Source organism: Lagopus muta, chromosome 13 (genome assembly GCF_023343835.1).
Source record: "Lagopus muta isolate bLagMut1 chromosome 13, bLagMut1 primary, whole genome shotgun sequence".
In the NCBI taxonomy this organism is placed as follows: Eukaryota; Metazoa; Chordata; class Aves; order Galliformes; family Phasianidae; genus Lagopus; species Lagopus muta.
The window spans coordinates 15,355,039-15,372,482 of NC_064445.1; the positions used below are offsets into that span (position 1 = coordinate 15,355,039).

At 39.1% G+C, this 17,444-nt stretch overlaps 1 protein-coding gene across 6 annotated transcripts in view; it reads right to left on the bottom strand.

The window, feature by feature from the left end:
- The window catches only part of STAG2 (stromal antigen 2), a 70,391-nt gene that overhangs the window by 13,813 nt on the left and 39,134 nt on the right, over positions 1 to 17,444 (bottom strand). For all 6 annotated transcript variants that reach the window (XM_048959394.1, XM_048959388.1, XM_048959391.1 and 3 more), the window contains 16 exons: positions 17,038 to 17,242; positions 13,244 to 13,395; positions 11,268 to 11,341; positions 11,022 to 11,145; positions 9,821 to 9,919; positions 9,639 to 9,718; positions 9,154 to 9,261; positions 8,521 to 8,632; positions 7,577 to 7,694; positions 6,899 to 7,002; positions 6,320 to 6,412; positions 6,026 to 6,115; positions 5,043 to 5,246; positions 3,470 to 3,540; positions 3,037 to 3,124; positions 2,843 to 2,923 (listed from right to left, as the gene is read on the bottom strand). In XM_048959394.1, the coding sequence (XP_048815351.1) occupies positions 2,843 to 2,923; positions 3,037 to 3,124; positions 3,470 to 3,540; positions 5,043 to 5,246; positions 6,026 to 6,115; positions 6,320 to 6,412; positions 6,899 to 7,002; positions 7,577 to 7,694; positions 8,521 to 8,632; positions 9,154 to 9,261; positions 9,639 to 9,718; positions 9,821 to 9,919; positions 11,022 to 11,145; positions 11,268 to 11,341; positions 13,244 to 13,395; positions 17,038 to 17,242 (1,803 nt within the window). The remainder of the gene's footprint in view (positions 1 to 2,842; positions 2,924 to 3,036; positions 3,125 to 3,469; positions 3,541 to 5,042; positions 5,247 to 6,025; positions 6,116 to 6,319; positions 6,413 to 6,898; positions 7,003 to 7,576; positions 7,695 to 8,520; positions 8,633 to 9,153; positions 9,262 to 9,638; positions 9,719 to 9,820; positions 9,920 to 11,021; positions 11,146 to 11,267; positions 11,342 to 13,243; positions 13,396 to 17,037; positions 17,243 to 17,444) is intronic.

Here is a 17,444-nt window from a genome sequence, read left to right on the forward strand (position 1 = left end):
CATCCTCCATGTACTAAAGGCATGGGATGAAATTCACAAAGCTCTTTATTTAAAAAAAAAAAAGTAACAGCAACAAAAACTTCAGAGCAGGGTGCATTTTCTTTTTAAATGAGCTGAATATTCACCCCAAAGGATGGCTGTTAGGTAGCTGTGACTACAACAGACACATCTATAAGGTATGACTATTTGTTAATTTCTCTGCCTGGGGATAAAGCACAGTGCCAGATGAGGGCTGGGGCTTTCCTGCCTTCTGTAAGAAAATAAGCACTAATTTTTAAAAGCAGCTGTACTACTTCTGGAGAAATTGATTTTGAGCAAGTAAAGTATCAAACTGACACAAATACCAAATATCTTCATGCACTGGCAGCTTACTTGGAGTCCTTCCTTCAGTTACTCATACACACAGACTCCAGCTCACACAGAGCTGGGGAAGTTACATTACGAAGCAGCATTGGGGCAGACAAAAAAGGAATACCCCTGAGAAATGTAAAAACCTGTCATGCAACCTAAAACACAACAGGTCTCTCCCGTCAAGAAAACAGGGAACGCGTTGGTACAATGTGTCACTTCATCACAGCAGCAGAAAGAAAAGCAGCAGCTGCTTACTGCTACAAGCTAACTTGCTTATTAAGACAGACTCTTTTACTATGTTTTCAGAACACTTTCACCACATACAACCTTTTCTCTCAGCGTTTACCATTCACTGCTTAACAATGTTACAAGGGCTACCAACAGGAGAATATTCTTTCCTTTACACAAAAATATTCTCTGAAATTTTAATAAAAATCAAATTGCCTACGTAGCTTTTATTTTAAGCAGCCCATATTATGAAAGTAATCCCCACACTTGGTCACCCTGTTCACAAAGAGCATGCAGTTAGCAGTCTGCCTTTGTTAGAACTGAATCTTCAGGCACAGTGTGTTTAGGCACTTCTGGGGCTGCACTTCAACTTCTTTGCAGTTGTGTTCCATTGACACTGAACTTTTGTTTGTACCTGGTATGTCTGGCAGTTAAATACAACAAAAAAGGCTTCACTTCTGAACTACAGTTACAAAAGCTTTTATTTACCAGACTTTATTATTCAGAAGCAGAAAATAGTATTAATAAAGTCTACTTTTTCAAGTAAGTTCTTTTCATTCCTGCTGAACAGTATCACAAATTTCATTTTACTGCAAAACAGCCAAGTGAAACTTCCTTTCCAACAGGACTCCCCAGAATTTAGTTCAGTTTCTGTCTCTGGGTTTGTGGTAAAATCTTAATCCTTATTACAAAAAAGACTGCTGCTTCTCTTAAAGAATAAGCTAATAAAGCCTCCAAGTCCTTCACTCACGTAAGGAGCTCTCAACAGCACAGCTATGCACTTTGTATCTGACATTCCCTGTTTTGTACACGTTAACATTGGGATGTTGACCAATCTTTTATTTAGCTGACTCAAGTTACTGAGTCAGTAAGGCCACAGTTACTGGACTAATGAAATCCTAATGTGACTGAAAATATAAAGAAAAGATCCACATCTCACAGAAATGTTGTATTACTAAAAAATAGAAAATGTCAGCACAAGTTACACAGCATGCTGCTCCACTCCTGCCCTCTACTCAGTGCTCACATTACCACATTCTAAAATCAAGAAAAGCAAAAATACATACATCATCAGCATTAAAAAAAAAACACAGGTATTGTAACAATGAATTATTCATTTAAAAATACAATTTACTGATTGTAAATTATTGATGAGTAGCTCCTTTTCTCACTAGCAAACTACAACAGATGTCCACAACATGTTTTTCTTAAATTAACTGTAACAATAGCAAAGTATTTAGAAAAAAAAGCACTACAAAAACACATCTCAAGGATTTTCTTATTCCAGCTCTGAAAAAAGGTGCATTATCAGTAACTCCAATAACAGAAAGTGCAGAAATTTCAGGTGTAAGAGCACAACATTCACCCTTCCTATGGGGTGTGGAAAGCTATCATAAAAAAAAGAATGCACCATCCTTTATTAAAATCATCTATATGTGCACCTATAGAACAATTTAAAAGGTCATCAAAATGTTTTGGAACTCATCAAGTCTGTTAGAAAACAGCTGGCTTTCCAAAAACCATCTTCCTTTCGTCAGGCACTTCACAAAGCAAACCAGCTCACCACTCTGCAAGCTGTGCTATCGTGTGGACACAAGAAACCACAATCCTCCACAATTTTATGAAGTGAAATTGGAAATAGGGCATTGGCCCGAGCTTTGTCCTGCAAGATTACTACAAACAGAATTTGAAAAGACCCTCTCACTGTTTCAGGAATAAATTTCAAGTGTAGCTTAATTTTTTAATGTAGCTTAATATTTTAATGTCTTCATATGACACGTTTAAAGGACTGCTGAAAAGCAACAAAGCATGACTGCAGCAAACTGAGCAGTCAGAGCAGTGTGACAGCGTGTGAACTCTTGTTATCTCACAGGTTTTGTTGCTCACAGATTTCTCATCAATATTTCAGTTTGCAAACAAATTCAAACTACTCTGAGTAGTAAGGCTATTGTGTTAGTGGTGGTTTCCTACTCCTCCTTAGCACTGCTACCATCCTAGACTAACAGGCATTCTGTTTCTTTACTAAAATTTCTTAAAATTCTATCAACTTAAATACAGAATGCATCAATAATAAGAACACAGTAATGTAAAGAAATGGTATGACTTAAACATCAAGCATTCCATTGCTGGAATGATGAATTCTGAAGAACTGTTTCTGAATTAAACAGCCCTGATTTTTAATGCATTCCATCACAGTTCCCAACAGATGACATGTAGGTAAGTACAAATGCGTGTTTACAAATACATCTGGAAAAGGGCCTACCTTTGTGGAACTGCTTTCAGTAATTTTTGCTAGCTGCCAGAGGATTACATAATGAGTGCACTGCAGTGCATGAATAACAATCTGAAATCCAAAAGAAAACAACATATTTGATGAAAAAGGCCAGTTGAAAAAAAAAAAATCAGCAACAAAAGCTATTTACTTCTGTTCCTAAAGAGCAGATTTTAGTTACAAACCTGTTCTGGCATGTCTCCATTTTCAATGCCAGTTTTCAGTAACTTGTAGTTGCAGCCAAACAAATCCCATCTTGACAGGTCATGGGCACTGGAAGCATTAGAAAGGAAGCAGAAATGTAAAACAAACATCACTTCTGTAATTTAGTTTTATATTAATAATTGCTAAGAGCTTAAGTTCTTTCAATATCCATTTTTCATATGTACATAGATACACACATGCACACACACACCACCCAGCCCAAAACAAAACAGATTTCAGATTTTTATTTCTTAATATATTCAAGAGATGTGATGTGTTCTACATGACACTCCAGCTTTTATGCAACACAGGTTGCATAAAACTTAGAGCTATCAAATTTTATAACAAAAGCTACAACAACAACCAAAGTTATGTAACATGGACCCTGACAGGTATTTGCAGAGTTCTACCTACTTGTGGAAAGCAGTGATTCTCTTCAATGTTGACAAGACCTGATAAGCATCATCTTCGTCAGGTTCTTCCCCCTATTTCAAAAACATATCATAAGAAACCCTAAACAAAATACACCAAGCAAACCAGGGAACTTCAAAGAGGAAAATTAAAAAACAAAAAAATAATAATAAAAGAGGGATGGGGGGAGACAGTAAAAAGAACTGCAACTAAATTATTTATCAATTCCGTGCATTTGTTTTCAGAAGATTTGAAGAGTTTGAGAGAGAAGGTAATGCGTGGCATGCCCCAAACTGCAGGAAGAGCAATCAGCCTTCACATTTAGAAATCAGTCAGCAGCATAAGGAAGAATATGCTGGGCTGGGGGGCAGGGCGTGGAGGGGTACAAGAGAGAAGGAGAAAAGAAACTCAGGCTACTTGAACATAAGGCATAATGTAGGTGCTTCCATTTTCTCCGAAGAATCCAGCAGAGGCCACTGTCAGACAATAGATACTGGACTAGTTGGGCCACGGGTCAGTACCTCAATCTTACTTTAATCACAAAGTCTTAGAAAGTCTTTAGGAGGGAGGGATATGGGAGGTGCTTTGTTCTAATCTCCCCAGAAGTTCTGACAAGTTTGCACTTGAAGAGAAAAAAGCAGCCAAAAGAAAAAGTTCATGAAGGCATCTATTGAAGTACATAGGATAAACTACCTGCAGCCATGGAAAGCCTTCATCAGCATGCTAGAGATTACACAAGTCCCCTGCATGTTACTGTTCTGCAGCCACACATTATCAAAGCACTGCGGGTTTCACCAGTCCCACCAGAGTACTTGCCATTTTCCTGTCTGACATTCCATTTCCCTGCCTTACCCCCTGCTCTTCCTATTCCTCACAAATGGGACGTAACTGCATTACAGGAGCGCTCCCTCCTGAGGCCACAGCACCCTGTGATTGTGGGGTGGAGTCCCAGTTCTGGCCAATGAGCAGGAGGGACAGGAGCAGAGCTCAGCAAAAGTATGTCTGCATCTGAGAGGTGGGGCCAGAAGTTAGCAAAGAAGCTTCCCATGCTCCTTATCACAGATAAAGAGGAGGAGAAACAAGTTTTAGTTGAGTGTCAGAGACCCACAGGGTCACATTAAATAACGTATCAGAAAATCATCTCTTCTAATTAGCACAGTGTAGGAACAAAATAATATTCTTGTGCTAATAAATGCATCTGCTTGTAATTCAAGGATGGCAGGGGAAGTGTTTTCCAGAGATTTTGAGCTTTTATCGACAGCAGTGTGCAATCAGAGGCAAGAGTGGTGGCACCAATACATCTGAAGAGAATCCCAGCACAACAACAAAGCTACCTATCTCAAAACCACGAGCTTCAAAGCCTCAGAGTGAAAATGTCACACAATTTCACACTTTATCTGAAATATATCTCCAATTCCCAAAAGATACTTGTCCAAAAGCAGATTCAAGAATCACTGTCTTGATATAAAGGAACAGCAGTTCATATCCTCAACTCACTGACTTGCACAGGAAGGCAAACCAACATACTGGATGTATTTACAAGAGCAGGAAAAGTTGGTGTTTTACATTAAAGTACCTCTTGTAGGAAGTCTTCAAGAAGTCGATTAAACTTGTCTGCCAGCTCATCTATTAACTGACTTCTTGCAATATCAACCCTGTTAAAGATTGTGAACTCTTCATTACAGAGAGCATGGTACGTTTTTGAACAGGCTTCCAGAACGTCGATGTCCGTGTGCTTCTCCACAATGTCCCGGATTTGTCGCAGTAAGGCATCCAAATGCTACAAGAACAACAAGGAAAAGAAACCTAAATATACAAACACACAGGCATTGTGACAACAACATGTAATGCGTATGGAAAACTTACAAGTAAGTTCATGCTGCTTCTATTTATTTCCCTCCTCTCAGAACTACAGTACAGATTAAAACCGTTCACCAGAAACCTGATGAAACTCTGAGGTAAATTCACAAGTTGAAATGAAGTAGAAGCCTGTCAGAGCCTGAAGATTTCATGTCTTTTTAGGAAATAATTAAAAATTTGCTGTTGTCAGTACGCGTTCATCTTCATTTCACTTCAATTTGCAATGACAACTAAACAACACAGAAGCACTTATCTCCCACCCACACCAAAATTTATACTTGGTCTTAGAAGCTGTACAAATTAAGATTCAGTTGCATAACACCCAGGCAATAAGCACTGAAACCAACTTCACTTGCTCTCATATACCTCTCCACACCCTGAGTTGCTTATTATTGCTCTATCACCTTTAGGCTACGCTGTCAACTAAATATTTTATTCCTTTTTTGACCCCAGTGACTTCCAGCTAGTTGCTTCTCAACAATGCAGCAACACAGTGCATTTGAGAAGCAGAAAACAGAGACAAGAGCAGCTTAAGTTCAGGTCCCATCCTCAATGAGGGTTCCAGTAAAGCAAGTCACACTCAGTAAAAAAAGCTGCACCTACAATAGACTGAATTTCAAGCGAGAAAGCCAAAATTCTCTCCTTTGATTGTGGCTGTTTCACCCCTTTTGTGTGAAGTGATCTTAAACATTACCTTACCTTTTCTAGTCGCCCTGTTGTATAAATTTCCAAATCGAAGTACTGTGGCAACTGCAGCAAGTTGGTGACTTTTTCAGCATCTACAGAATACTGTAAGATTGACGAGGAAAAAGGAAGTTTTAATGGAAAAAATTTGGGACGTAATACCACACAATTAACCACAGACCAATAGAATATTAGTAAAAACTAATAAGCAAAATGAAGAGTTGTGTAAGCCATACAGTTAATTACAGAAGCTGCTTTTGTTTATCATTTTAACAGCAGCCCATCAGCTAGAGATGGAATTAAACTTACCTTTGCTAACAACTGTGGAAGAGCCACTGCAAAAAGTTCTGTAATTTTCGTTCTGTCATCCAACTGGGTTTTCTTTTCCTTCGCTGTCAGCACCTACAATATTGGTATTGTTAGAAAATGACAACAACAGCTCTGGAGCAAATTTTCACTGCCATTAATGAAATGACAATCAGATACATTAACCTCACATGATCAGAGTAAAGCCAGTTGGTTGTACTGTGTTCCCTTCAAAGAGGTTGTGAAACATATCCCCTCTCTCTTATTTTGCTCTGTTTTATTTTGTTGTTTTTCCAAATACTGAATTTGGTCTCTTTCCAAACAATGCTTCCTTTAAAATCAATTTTGCATCTTTAACAATGAAAACAAATACAGCAGTCCAAACAACATTAAACACGTGCTACAGGCATGAAAAAAATGAAAGAACCATGGCTGTCAGACACTGGAGGCTGCAGTGACAAACTCAATTTCTGAATTTGGTCCCCTCAGTAGCAACAGGCTAAAACCTTTTCCTTCTTCCCTCACAGTCCTCCTCACACAGCCACTTGCACACATCTAGATAAGTAGGATTTTGGCTCCTACCCTTTTCCCCGTTCCTCTTCCCACAGGAGGATGACATTCAGCTGCTTGTCGAATTGTACACAGCATGATTTCAATCAGTGCACTCTCCTGTCTATCTGTTAAAGCTGAAATTTCAAGGAATAGATGTTAAAAAATAAATAAGGCATTTAGGTCAATAGCTCAATTCCAGCTGGGGGCAGGGGAATAGAGAACATAACTACATTACAGAACAGCATAGGCAAATATTTGAAATTGAGAGATATCAACTGAATATCAAGTTTCATAATCATTTTAATTGCTCTTCGTTATTCAGAGGTCCATTAATAGTACATACAAATTAGAGAACTGTCTCAGGTGGGCTTTATTGTTATGGTTGTTTTTACTGTCATTAAAGAAATGACAGTGCTCTCCCATATGGTGGCTTTAATATTCAATAAAAGAACTAGTTTCACAAACAACTTGCTTACTCAAATGCTGCAAGTACAGCCTGAACTTGTGGAACAACAGGAGTACTGGACAACACATGTCTATTCCCTTATTTTTCTACTTCTCCTCAAATTTCATAATTAGTGATTTATTACAGTCATTCAAGAACAGAGGCTGTATGGTGACCCAGATGTAAACATCTCATTTCCTTATAAATCACAGCTATCAGAAACCACACAGCAACATACAGAAAGTTCTACTAAAATCTCTTACGCTCTTCTCCGTTGAGAGGTTCCTCCAGCAGAAGACTATTCATACATTCCCAGTCTTTCAAGAGATCTGTTGCACAGTCCCACATGCTGTCCACTAGGTAAGCAGCATGTTCATGCAACTAGAATGAGAACAAAAAAATATTTTTCTTTACCAGCAATAAAGTTCACTACACAAGTTGCTATAAAAGAAGGATTTTTGCCTTGCTAGCTTTTGACTCTACCAAAACCAAACCAAAACCAAACAAAACCAGAAAACTTTGTGACTTCTCTGGTTTAACAGAAGCCTATTTTCCTGATTAATGTAAGAGATGAATCCAGATCAGTTATTACAAATAATCAAGTGCTGCAGTATCTGTAAGAATCTGGTAGGGCTTTTTGTGTTTGCCTGTTGTTGTTTAGTCAGCTGACAGGTTTTGCTTGCTTGTCTGGCAGGCTTTTCTTTTCCTGTTTGACCTTATACTGAGTTTTATCCTCATCACTATACTGCAAAACCATCAGTCTGTAGATTGTGAAACAAGGTAACAAGACTGGACCCTACAGAGTGATCCTGAGAAATAGCAAACATCCTAAATTCTTTCACTGAATGAAGTCCTCAGCACCTTTTTAGAATCAGGTGCTCAGCGATCATTTTGTGTTTCTGAAAGTTTTTTTCCTCCTCATAACAACTCCAACTCAGTCTCTTTTTAGATGGATGTTATAATGGAGAATGGTGGGGAAGAGCATTTTGTCAAAGGAGGGCTCACAGCCTGTCTCATAACTAAACACTTAGCAAATCCTTCAAGTAAGCACAACCCAAAGAGTCTTATGTCCTCCAGAATGCCCAAGCAATAGAGGAAAATTAGGACAGATTAACAGCTAATAACCAACAGGGGCAGATGGAGGGATTGAAAAAGCAAAATAAAAAACAAACAAAACAAAAACAAACACCCACACAATTCAACTTACTTCACTTTCCAAAAAGAAGAACACCAATGTCTTCACGAGGTTAGCATTTGGACTTTGTCTTCCCCTCCTTTTAAGTATTCCATCATCTTCAGGATCTCTGCGGCTGAAGAGCCTGAAAAAAGAATAAACTCAAGATAAATTTCTTTGTCACTCCCTTTGCCGTGGTTAAGTCACATCTAGATATTGTTTTTACAAATGGGCATATCTTCTCTTCCTGTGAAGCTCTATGTTTTATTTTGAAAGCCAGTGATTTGGTATAAATGTCATTTGAACAACTTTATATTTGCTGAGCTGGTATTTCACTGACAGCTTCCAGGGGAACATGTAATTACAAAGTACCTTACAAACATCAGTGATAATTGCAGATGCTTGAGGTCTCATGTTCCCTTTTAGCAAAATATATTTACTGAACCTGTTACTGAAAGTAGCCAAGAAACACTATGTGAAGGCCTGAAAAGTCTTTATGTCTTTAAGTCTTTAAGTCTAGATGAAAGGTCTTGTTTTCTTAAATGTTTAATCTGGGTGTTTATCACTCATTTTTTTTTAATCAAAGCTAATCATAAATCTAGTATTAATGCACACAAATAACAAAATCCAGAAGAACAAGTAAGCCAATATAACTCCCCCTCTTACTTTTTATAAAGAAATTCCCCTGCGGCGACTGCTACTGGCCGATGAGCTGAATAAACCAGATGGTAGACATTTTCACAGTCTTCTGCAGTCAGAACTTCTTCACTACTCCTAGGGGTGAGGATGGGAGGAAGAAAGAAAAGAAGACTGTCTCAAAAAAGTATGAAGTCCAGCAATGGGAGATAGAAATAAAGAAGAATCTAAACCTTTGCCTTCAAAGGTTTGAAGGCAAATGCCAGGTCAACCTAGCATTCTAAGAGTAAAAACAGGGTACCTTAGTTTCAGTGTCTTCCTACACAAAAGTTACCAAAACAGTAGGAGTATTTGGTAGGTCATTATGCTCACAGTTCAACTACTGTTCAGGAGACACGTACTGCTTCAGTTCAAGTCTTCCACAATAGCTTCTAACTCACAAGGCTCAGTTCTACATTTCTAGCCCTTATGCAATCTTAATATTTGTTATAGGTCAGGTGAGGAGACATACTTACTGTAAAACAAGAGTGAGTAATTTTATTGCTTGGACTGCAACATCATATTCTTTGTCAAGAGTCATAGACACAATTCTATCCTAAGAATACAAAAGAAGATATTTTGAGAAAAGAAAGAAAGGAAATACAGCAAAAAAACCCACAATTTTTGGATGTTCTTAAAAATATGAAGTCACACTAACCTTGAATCGACTGGTGAAGAGTTCCAATTTGGAATTAAGCTCTTTATTATAGTAAAGCCCTTGCAGAGCAGTTAGGCATTTCAGTCTTACTTCCCCTTGCTAAAACAAGATTTTAAGAACTGGATTAAAAGTCATGTATACAATGTGATCTTCAGATCATACAAGGCAAGTTTCTTTAGCTGTCCAAATTCATTCAAAGACTGAATGCTGGCAAGATACACTACTGATAACCACGTTAATGGCATAACAATGTCAACAATGTCCTTTTTTATAGTAAGTGAAGAAAAAAATAAAGTCTTGTTGTGTTGGTATCTTTAAGTCAAGATATACCCGTTTCATTATCTGAAGATAAATTTTAAATGCTTAGAACATTTTAGAACTAAAATTCCACATGCTTCCTTTCACTTAATTACAACAGGGATCATCTATAGCATTAACAACCATCTCTTGTGAGATCAGAGCTACTAAGTAGATAGAGGGACAGGTATTCCTCCCAACATGTACAGCCACAGATGCACTTTGCAAAGGTCTGTGATAACTGACTTCACACAGTTTCCTACCACTCAGCTGCCAGGAGCTACCATTGTTTCCATGCCAAACTCGCAAACAACATGGGTGAGAATCCCACATTTCCTTCACTTCAAGTTCAGCAGCTTGAAGAGAATCTCCAATACAGTATCTGCAGCAAGCTGCTGACTCTACAATGAATCAAGGATCATTCATAAGCTCTGATTTTTGACGGCTCCACCTGGAGAATAATCTCCAGTTTGCAAGTAACAGTTTGAGGCACTCACCAGCACCAGAGAGGACTTATCTTCTCATGATTTTTAAAATTATATGAAGATGTTAAAATAGATCATTAATTTGGCCAAACAGAAAAAACAGCTTGGCTATTTGGCTGGATTATTCCATATGAAATGCATGCAATTTAAATAGTACTACAAAACAAAAGTCTACATCAGCAAAAATATAAGTAACTAGATAAAAGGGCAAAGGCCATTTCCTTACAGATCTGTACATACCCTCTAAAACCATTCAAACCCTACATGTATTTTATATGCATCTCAAACACCAGTGTTAGCAAGTGGCTAGCAGTGATTGGTTAGAACAGCTGAGATCAGAACCCGGTTTGGCAGGATCAACAACCAAAATGTGGACTTTATGGCTGATGATTCTGCTCCTTATCCTCAGGGCAGCTCACCTTATCATGCATAGTCCACCCTACATATTTTAAGTAGCTGTCATTGAGAAAGGCGTCACTGTACATCTTCATCCATATTCCAATTTCTTCAATACAGATAGCTCTTATTTCAGCAATTGCATCACTGTGGACACACAAAAGGCAAAAGGAGCAAGAAGATAAATAGTTATAATTAACTTATCACAACTTATAATCTGGATTAATGAAAACATGTAAAATATAAAAAATATTTAAGAAACAACTTACCGGTATCTATGCACAAAAACACCTTTAAATATTGCATTCATCATGTTCTCTATTTCATCCTGATTTTCCTGAAGCTGAAAAAATGAACAGAGCATATGAACACTGAGCACCACTTCTAGTTTGTTTGGGTAGTGTTGCATCTAGACAAACCAAACTAAGTTATCATTTACAAATAATGCAGCGATTAAGTTCTTTCCTGAAATATAAATCTGAATACAGTATTGCAGAAGAGTAATTTCAAGAATATGGAGCAGCAGGACAAAATCAATCACAAACAAGCAATATAAGAATGCAGAGCTGAAAAATAATGTAAGAGACAAATTCAGTCTCAATGCAATCAAGCAAAAACTGGAAAAGTGATGCGTACAGTGCTTTAAAACAAAAAAGTTGTGTTTGCTTTAGATGTATAAGAAAGTCAGCTAAAAGATGCAAAACCAACTAAATATTGTTGGAAGACAATTTATTTTTGCAGTTTGAACTACAATGTTAGGACAGAATGAGGCAGTATTCTTCAACAGCGAAGTTGAAGACTGGGGAAGCAGACACTCCAGTAGGGCAGATTGCAGCAAACATACAAACACGCAACAAATGCCACCACCGAGGAGACCAAAATGAACAGTGATGTGACATTACCCAGAGAGAATAATGGAGTGGATGGGCAGGTGTTACAGAATTCCTGCATACAGAAATCTCCTACAGAATTTTACACGTAACAACAAGAACCAACATTTCCACACCATTAGAAGATTTTTAAACTGGAAGGAAGGATAAAGAACTAAGCAAGCAGCAGCAGCAGACTAACTAACCAAAAAAGCTGACATGCTGTGAGCCTAAATCTAATAACATCTGCCTTCTAAGTTGGAGAGAGAAGAAAACAATATTTAAATGAAAGACACACAAAAAGAATCCAAGAACATGATGCACTCATCAGATACGGCCGAGTTACCAATGGAGCAACAAACAAAAACTGAACATCAATGTTGCTTGGAAACTTATTTTCATTTTCGTGCAAAAACAAAAAATCTCAACTAAAGCTAGAAAAGGTGGAAAGGAATCCTAACAGCCAATATATGCAAGAAAAATTCGCATCACTGCCATCATCTGTGTATCATGTATTACATAGAATTGCACTGGTTTGGCACACACATCTAGCACACTGCACTTAATTGTGCTTCTTGGGTATTTAAGAAGTCAGTCTCAAACAGACAGGCATTTGGGAGAGGTGACAGCAAACAAAGCTGTTGGTTTACCTAAACTGTTTCAAGGCAGTAAAAGCACAAGCAACAGCACAACAAGCTGCAGAGCAAAGGGGAGATGCTTTCCCTTTGATCATCAGAAAGTTAATTCCAAAAAGAAAAAAAGAAAAAGCTCATTCCCCAGAAATTAAAAACTAAAACCTGAAAGAGCTAGAGCTTTCAGCAAGGCAGCAATTGTCAGCAATGAATCAGCAGATCTCTTATGTACAGAAAGAAAGAAAACAGAAGTAGGATGCACTGCAACTTGTTTGGTGTTTGGTATACAAGAAAGGACCCTGTCAGAAGCCTATAGTGCAGTTTCTACTGAGACAGACAATGTGAGCAGTGCTGCACATTGAGATCATCAGGTTTTTCTCTAGAAGCCAAAAAGCAGCCCATGCATGGTAATGCTACATATTTCAGGAAACTCATCAAGGAACCTAACAAATCTTGTTTATTACCGACTGCATTCTCTCTTGCTAACTTTCCTAAGCTGGCACTACCTGAATTGTACCTCCTTCTACAGAAAAACAGAATGGAAGAAGCGCCCTTCAAAGTAATTAAGTTTTTTGAATATTAAGCACGAACAAATTAAAGAATGAAACAAAGAGAATAATAACTACCTTTACAGATACAAACAAACCAAAAAACCAACACAAGTCCCAGGGCAGAAATAATTACTTAGCAGCATTCGTCCTCCAGCAGTCACAAAGCACTCCAGCAAAAGAAAATTGCACTAACCTCCTTTCTTTTCTGTAGTAAGAGTTCCAGCCTGTCATTAGCACGCTTCCCAATGATTTTATTTCGTTCTGCTTCGTACTGCCGTTGTGTGTTGTCCATGTTAATACTAAGATTTAACGCCACATTCACTAAAGCAGTCATCAGCTTCATGGCTACAAAAGAGCAGAAGGAAGGACTTTTTACAAGGCACCTGACTTATGATGGATGACAGATGGACACCCTGATACCTCCTCCTGTCAACAGTTTCTGCATTTACGAAAGTATTCAATGTAAATTTGTTTCTTGACAAGCAAACTTCAGGACCCGAGCACTGTTTCACACAGCACCAATCCTTTACTTTAAATTGCCAAGCATCATTACTTACCAATACAATACACAAAATAATGTTTTGTTCCTTCCCTTCCATCAATTTTTTAACGCTAATGGCATTATTATGGAATTGATCTACGGGACACGTATCCCCAAAACATGGGCAAAATGCAGGATTTACAAATGTTGTCCAAGAAACATTAAAAGGATTCCACTATTAGAATCAATTAACAGACTCATGTTACCCCATCATTCAGCCTCAAATACACAGCTCTTTTCTTTCAAAAGGAAATGTTTTAGACAACTAATCACACCACACTGCACCACTCTTTTCTCATGATTTAATTTCAACAAGACAACTCTGTTTATCTCTTCATCCATGTGCACAAGTACCAAAAGGATGCTGGGCAATTAGAGGAAAGAGAGCTGACCACTGTAAAAAGTTTGGCTTTGGTGGCTTTTTTAGTGTTTTTTTCTGAATCATTCCTTTGAAAAATAATTCAGACCATGTTGGCCACCTCCACATTTAAGGAGTAGCCATCAGTAAATTCATTTTTCCTATCACCTTTTTAACTCTAAGCCTGAAACTGGCTTACACAGGCAGGGCACAGACAGAATGTTACTGGAGCATGTCTCACCCACAGAAAGCTAACATACTGACACAAAGACATGCACACAATCCTAAACATCCTCATACACTGCGACAAGGACATCAAGATGAAAAGGAGTAGTCTGAGCTAATCCTAGAAGCCAGGATTACTGCAAACAGCACACAGGGCCAGCTGGATTGCACCCTAGAGTGCTGAAGGAGTTGGCGGATGTGGCTGCCAAGCCAATCTCCATTATCCTTCAACAGTCCTGGCTAACCAGAAATGTCCAGCGGACTGGAGACTGGCAAATGTGATGCCCATCTTCAGAAAGAGCTAAGAAGATGAGCCTGGTAGCTACTGACCTATCAGTCTCACCTCGGTGTTGGGGAAAGTTATGGAACGGACAATCTCAGGAGCCATCACGGATCAATTAAAGGTTAACCAGAGGATCAGGCTTAGTCAGCATGGGTTCATGAATGGTAGATCCTGTTTGACAAACCTGACTTCATTCTATGACAAGGTGACCGACTCAGTGGATGAAGGTAAGGCTGTTGTGTGGTCTACCCAGATTTCAGTAAAGCCTCTGACACTGTCCCCACAACACCCTCGTGGAGATGCTGGCTGCCCATGGTCTGGATGGGCATCGCTCTGCTGGTGAAACATGGCTGGATGGCCGGGCCCAAAGAGTTGTGGTCAGTGGAGTTAAATCAGCTGGCGGCCGGTCACGAGCGGTGTGCCCCAGGGCTCAGTACTGGGGCTGCTCCTATTGAACATCTTCATTAGTGATCTTGACAAGGGGGCTGAGTGCACCCTCAGTAAGTTATGGATGACACTAAGCTGGGAGATCTGCTAGAGGACAGTAAAACTACACGAGGACCTGGATAGACTAGATTGATGGGCTGAGGCAAACTGTATGAGTTTCAATATGGCCAAGTATCAGGTCCTGCATTTTGGTCACAACAACCCCAAGCAACCTTACAGGCTTGGGGAGGAGTGGCTGGAAGCTGCCTGATGGAAAGGGACCTTGGTGTGCTGATGGGCAGTGGGCTAAAGATGAGCCAGCAGTGTGCCCAGGTGGTCAAGAAGGATTCTGGCTTGTATCAGGAATGCTGTGGTGAGCAGGACCAGGGAAGTCATCCTGCCCTGCACTCGGCACTGGTGAGGCCCCACCTCCAGTGCTGTGTTCAGTTTTGGGCACCTCAGTACAGAAATGAATGGAGGTGCTGCAGCAGGTCCAAAGAAGGGCAACAAGGCTGGTGAAGGGCCTGGAGGATGTGTCCTATGAGGAGAGACTGAAGGAACTGGGGCTGTTCAGCTGTTCAGTCTGGGGAAGAACTGGGCTGAGGGGAGACCTTACTGCTCTCTTCCAATATCTGAAAGGTGATTGCACTGAGAGTGGGGTTGGTCTCTTCTCACTGGTGACAGGATGAGGGGAAATGGCCTCAGGTTGCGCCAGGAGGTTTAGGTTGGATATCAGGAAAAAAGGGTTGTTAAGCACTGGAATGGACTGCCCAGGGAGGTGGCTGATTCCTGAATGTGTTTAACAACTGTTTGGATGTGGTGCTCAAGGATACAACAACACAGCAGTGGATTGTTAGAGTTAAGGTAGTATGGTCAGGTTGTGGTTGGACTTGATGACCTTGATGGTCTTTTCCAACCTGAGCAATTCTATGACTCTATGATTTAGCCATGGGTTGTTATTAGCATAATATGGTTTGGTTGAGATTGGTCATGAAGGCTTTTTTCTAACCTGAGCAATTCTATGATTCTATGAAATATGTAAAAAGACTTTGTTGGCTGTCTCAATCCCATTTAAAACCCAATCATCAAGAGTACAGGCTGTGACACATTGGATGTGAACTGCAGAAATCACTACACAGAATCAGTAGAACTGACCACTGACGTGAACAAATGCAAAAATCACTGTGAGACAGAAATTGACATGCAACGGAGTAACTTCAGCAACTTTTATTCATGCACAACTCAAGTTTTAGAAAGTAGTAAAACCTTGTTTCTGAAGAATCAAAATTCCTATTTGCCATATGGTACAACAAATCAACGGTGCAGCAGGATCAGCTTATTCACTTGCAATAAAAGGTTTTGTTCCTCCTTCTAAAATAAAGGCCTTGGCTATTGGGAATCTCAAAGCAGCATCCTAACGTGCAGTGTTCTAATGCACAGACAGTGAAATGGAGCATCTGACCAGCCACCTGCAGCTGAAGTCAGAGATAAGTCAGCCAGCTCCAGCCAACTAACAGAAGTACTTCTAGCACAGTACTATTAGCAGTCCAATCACCTCACAATTGCTACAATAAATCCTCGCGTGGTTGAACTGCTGCACAATGCCGTCCCAGGCCCTTCTTCCTTATCCTGTGCAGGCTGCTCATCATGGAAAATTTTGAATAAATATGTCATATTCAAAACACATCAAGGACAAATTTAAAAATCAAGTAAACAGAGAAATTTGGTGGCTGTATCACTGATGATGAATTCTTTATAATTATTGCTAATGTAACGAATGGAAATGCTACTGTCAATTACAAGGAATTTAAATTTGTAATAAAAATTGCGTTCCATTTATAACATGACTCTGGTTTGACTTAACTCAGAGCACGTACAAGCTCAAGTGCATTTTGAACAGTTGGTATTTGCTTTTCCTAATAGACCTAAAGCTAACAAAAATGAAGTACAAGGCAGCTGGTAAGGAACTATTTAAATAATTCAGTAATTTGCAGTAATGTGCTGAAAGCTGTACCAAAACTAGCTGCATTACAGACGTGTATCATACGAAGGAACATGAGTTGAACGCTGAATATCAAAACATTCAACAATTTCTTCCTGTGCAACACAAGACATAACATGGAAGCAGTACACAGATAAATAAAGTTCACTGACCTGCCAGCGTGCTAGTGTGCCGAAACGCTCTGACTTGTGAGTCTGACAGCCCCGTGAGCAGTGAAATGACAGTATCCATCATATATTCATCATATATGATGCTATATTGACATTGTCGGACGAGTACTCCAATGAACTCACAAAAACTGGATTTAAACTTCTTCCACTGGGGACCAGCCATAGTTAGAGGATAATCTCCACTGTCCTATTAAAAAACAAACAAGCACAGATATACAAAGAGGAAATTCTTTCAAAAGTCTTAGAAGTTGTTTTTAAGTGAAGATTAAAAAGAGATGAGTAAAACTTAAGAGCCAAGATCTCCAAATAAACTCATTCCACTAATAGACATCCACCATAATTTACAGCTCAGGCTTGTTATATGCAGAGACAACATTCTGGAAGTAAAT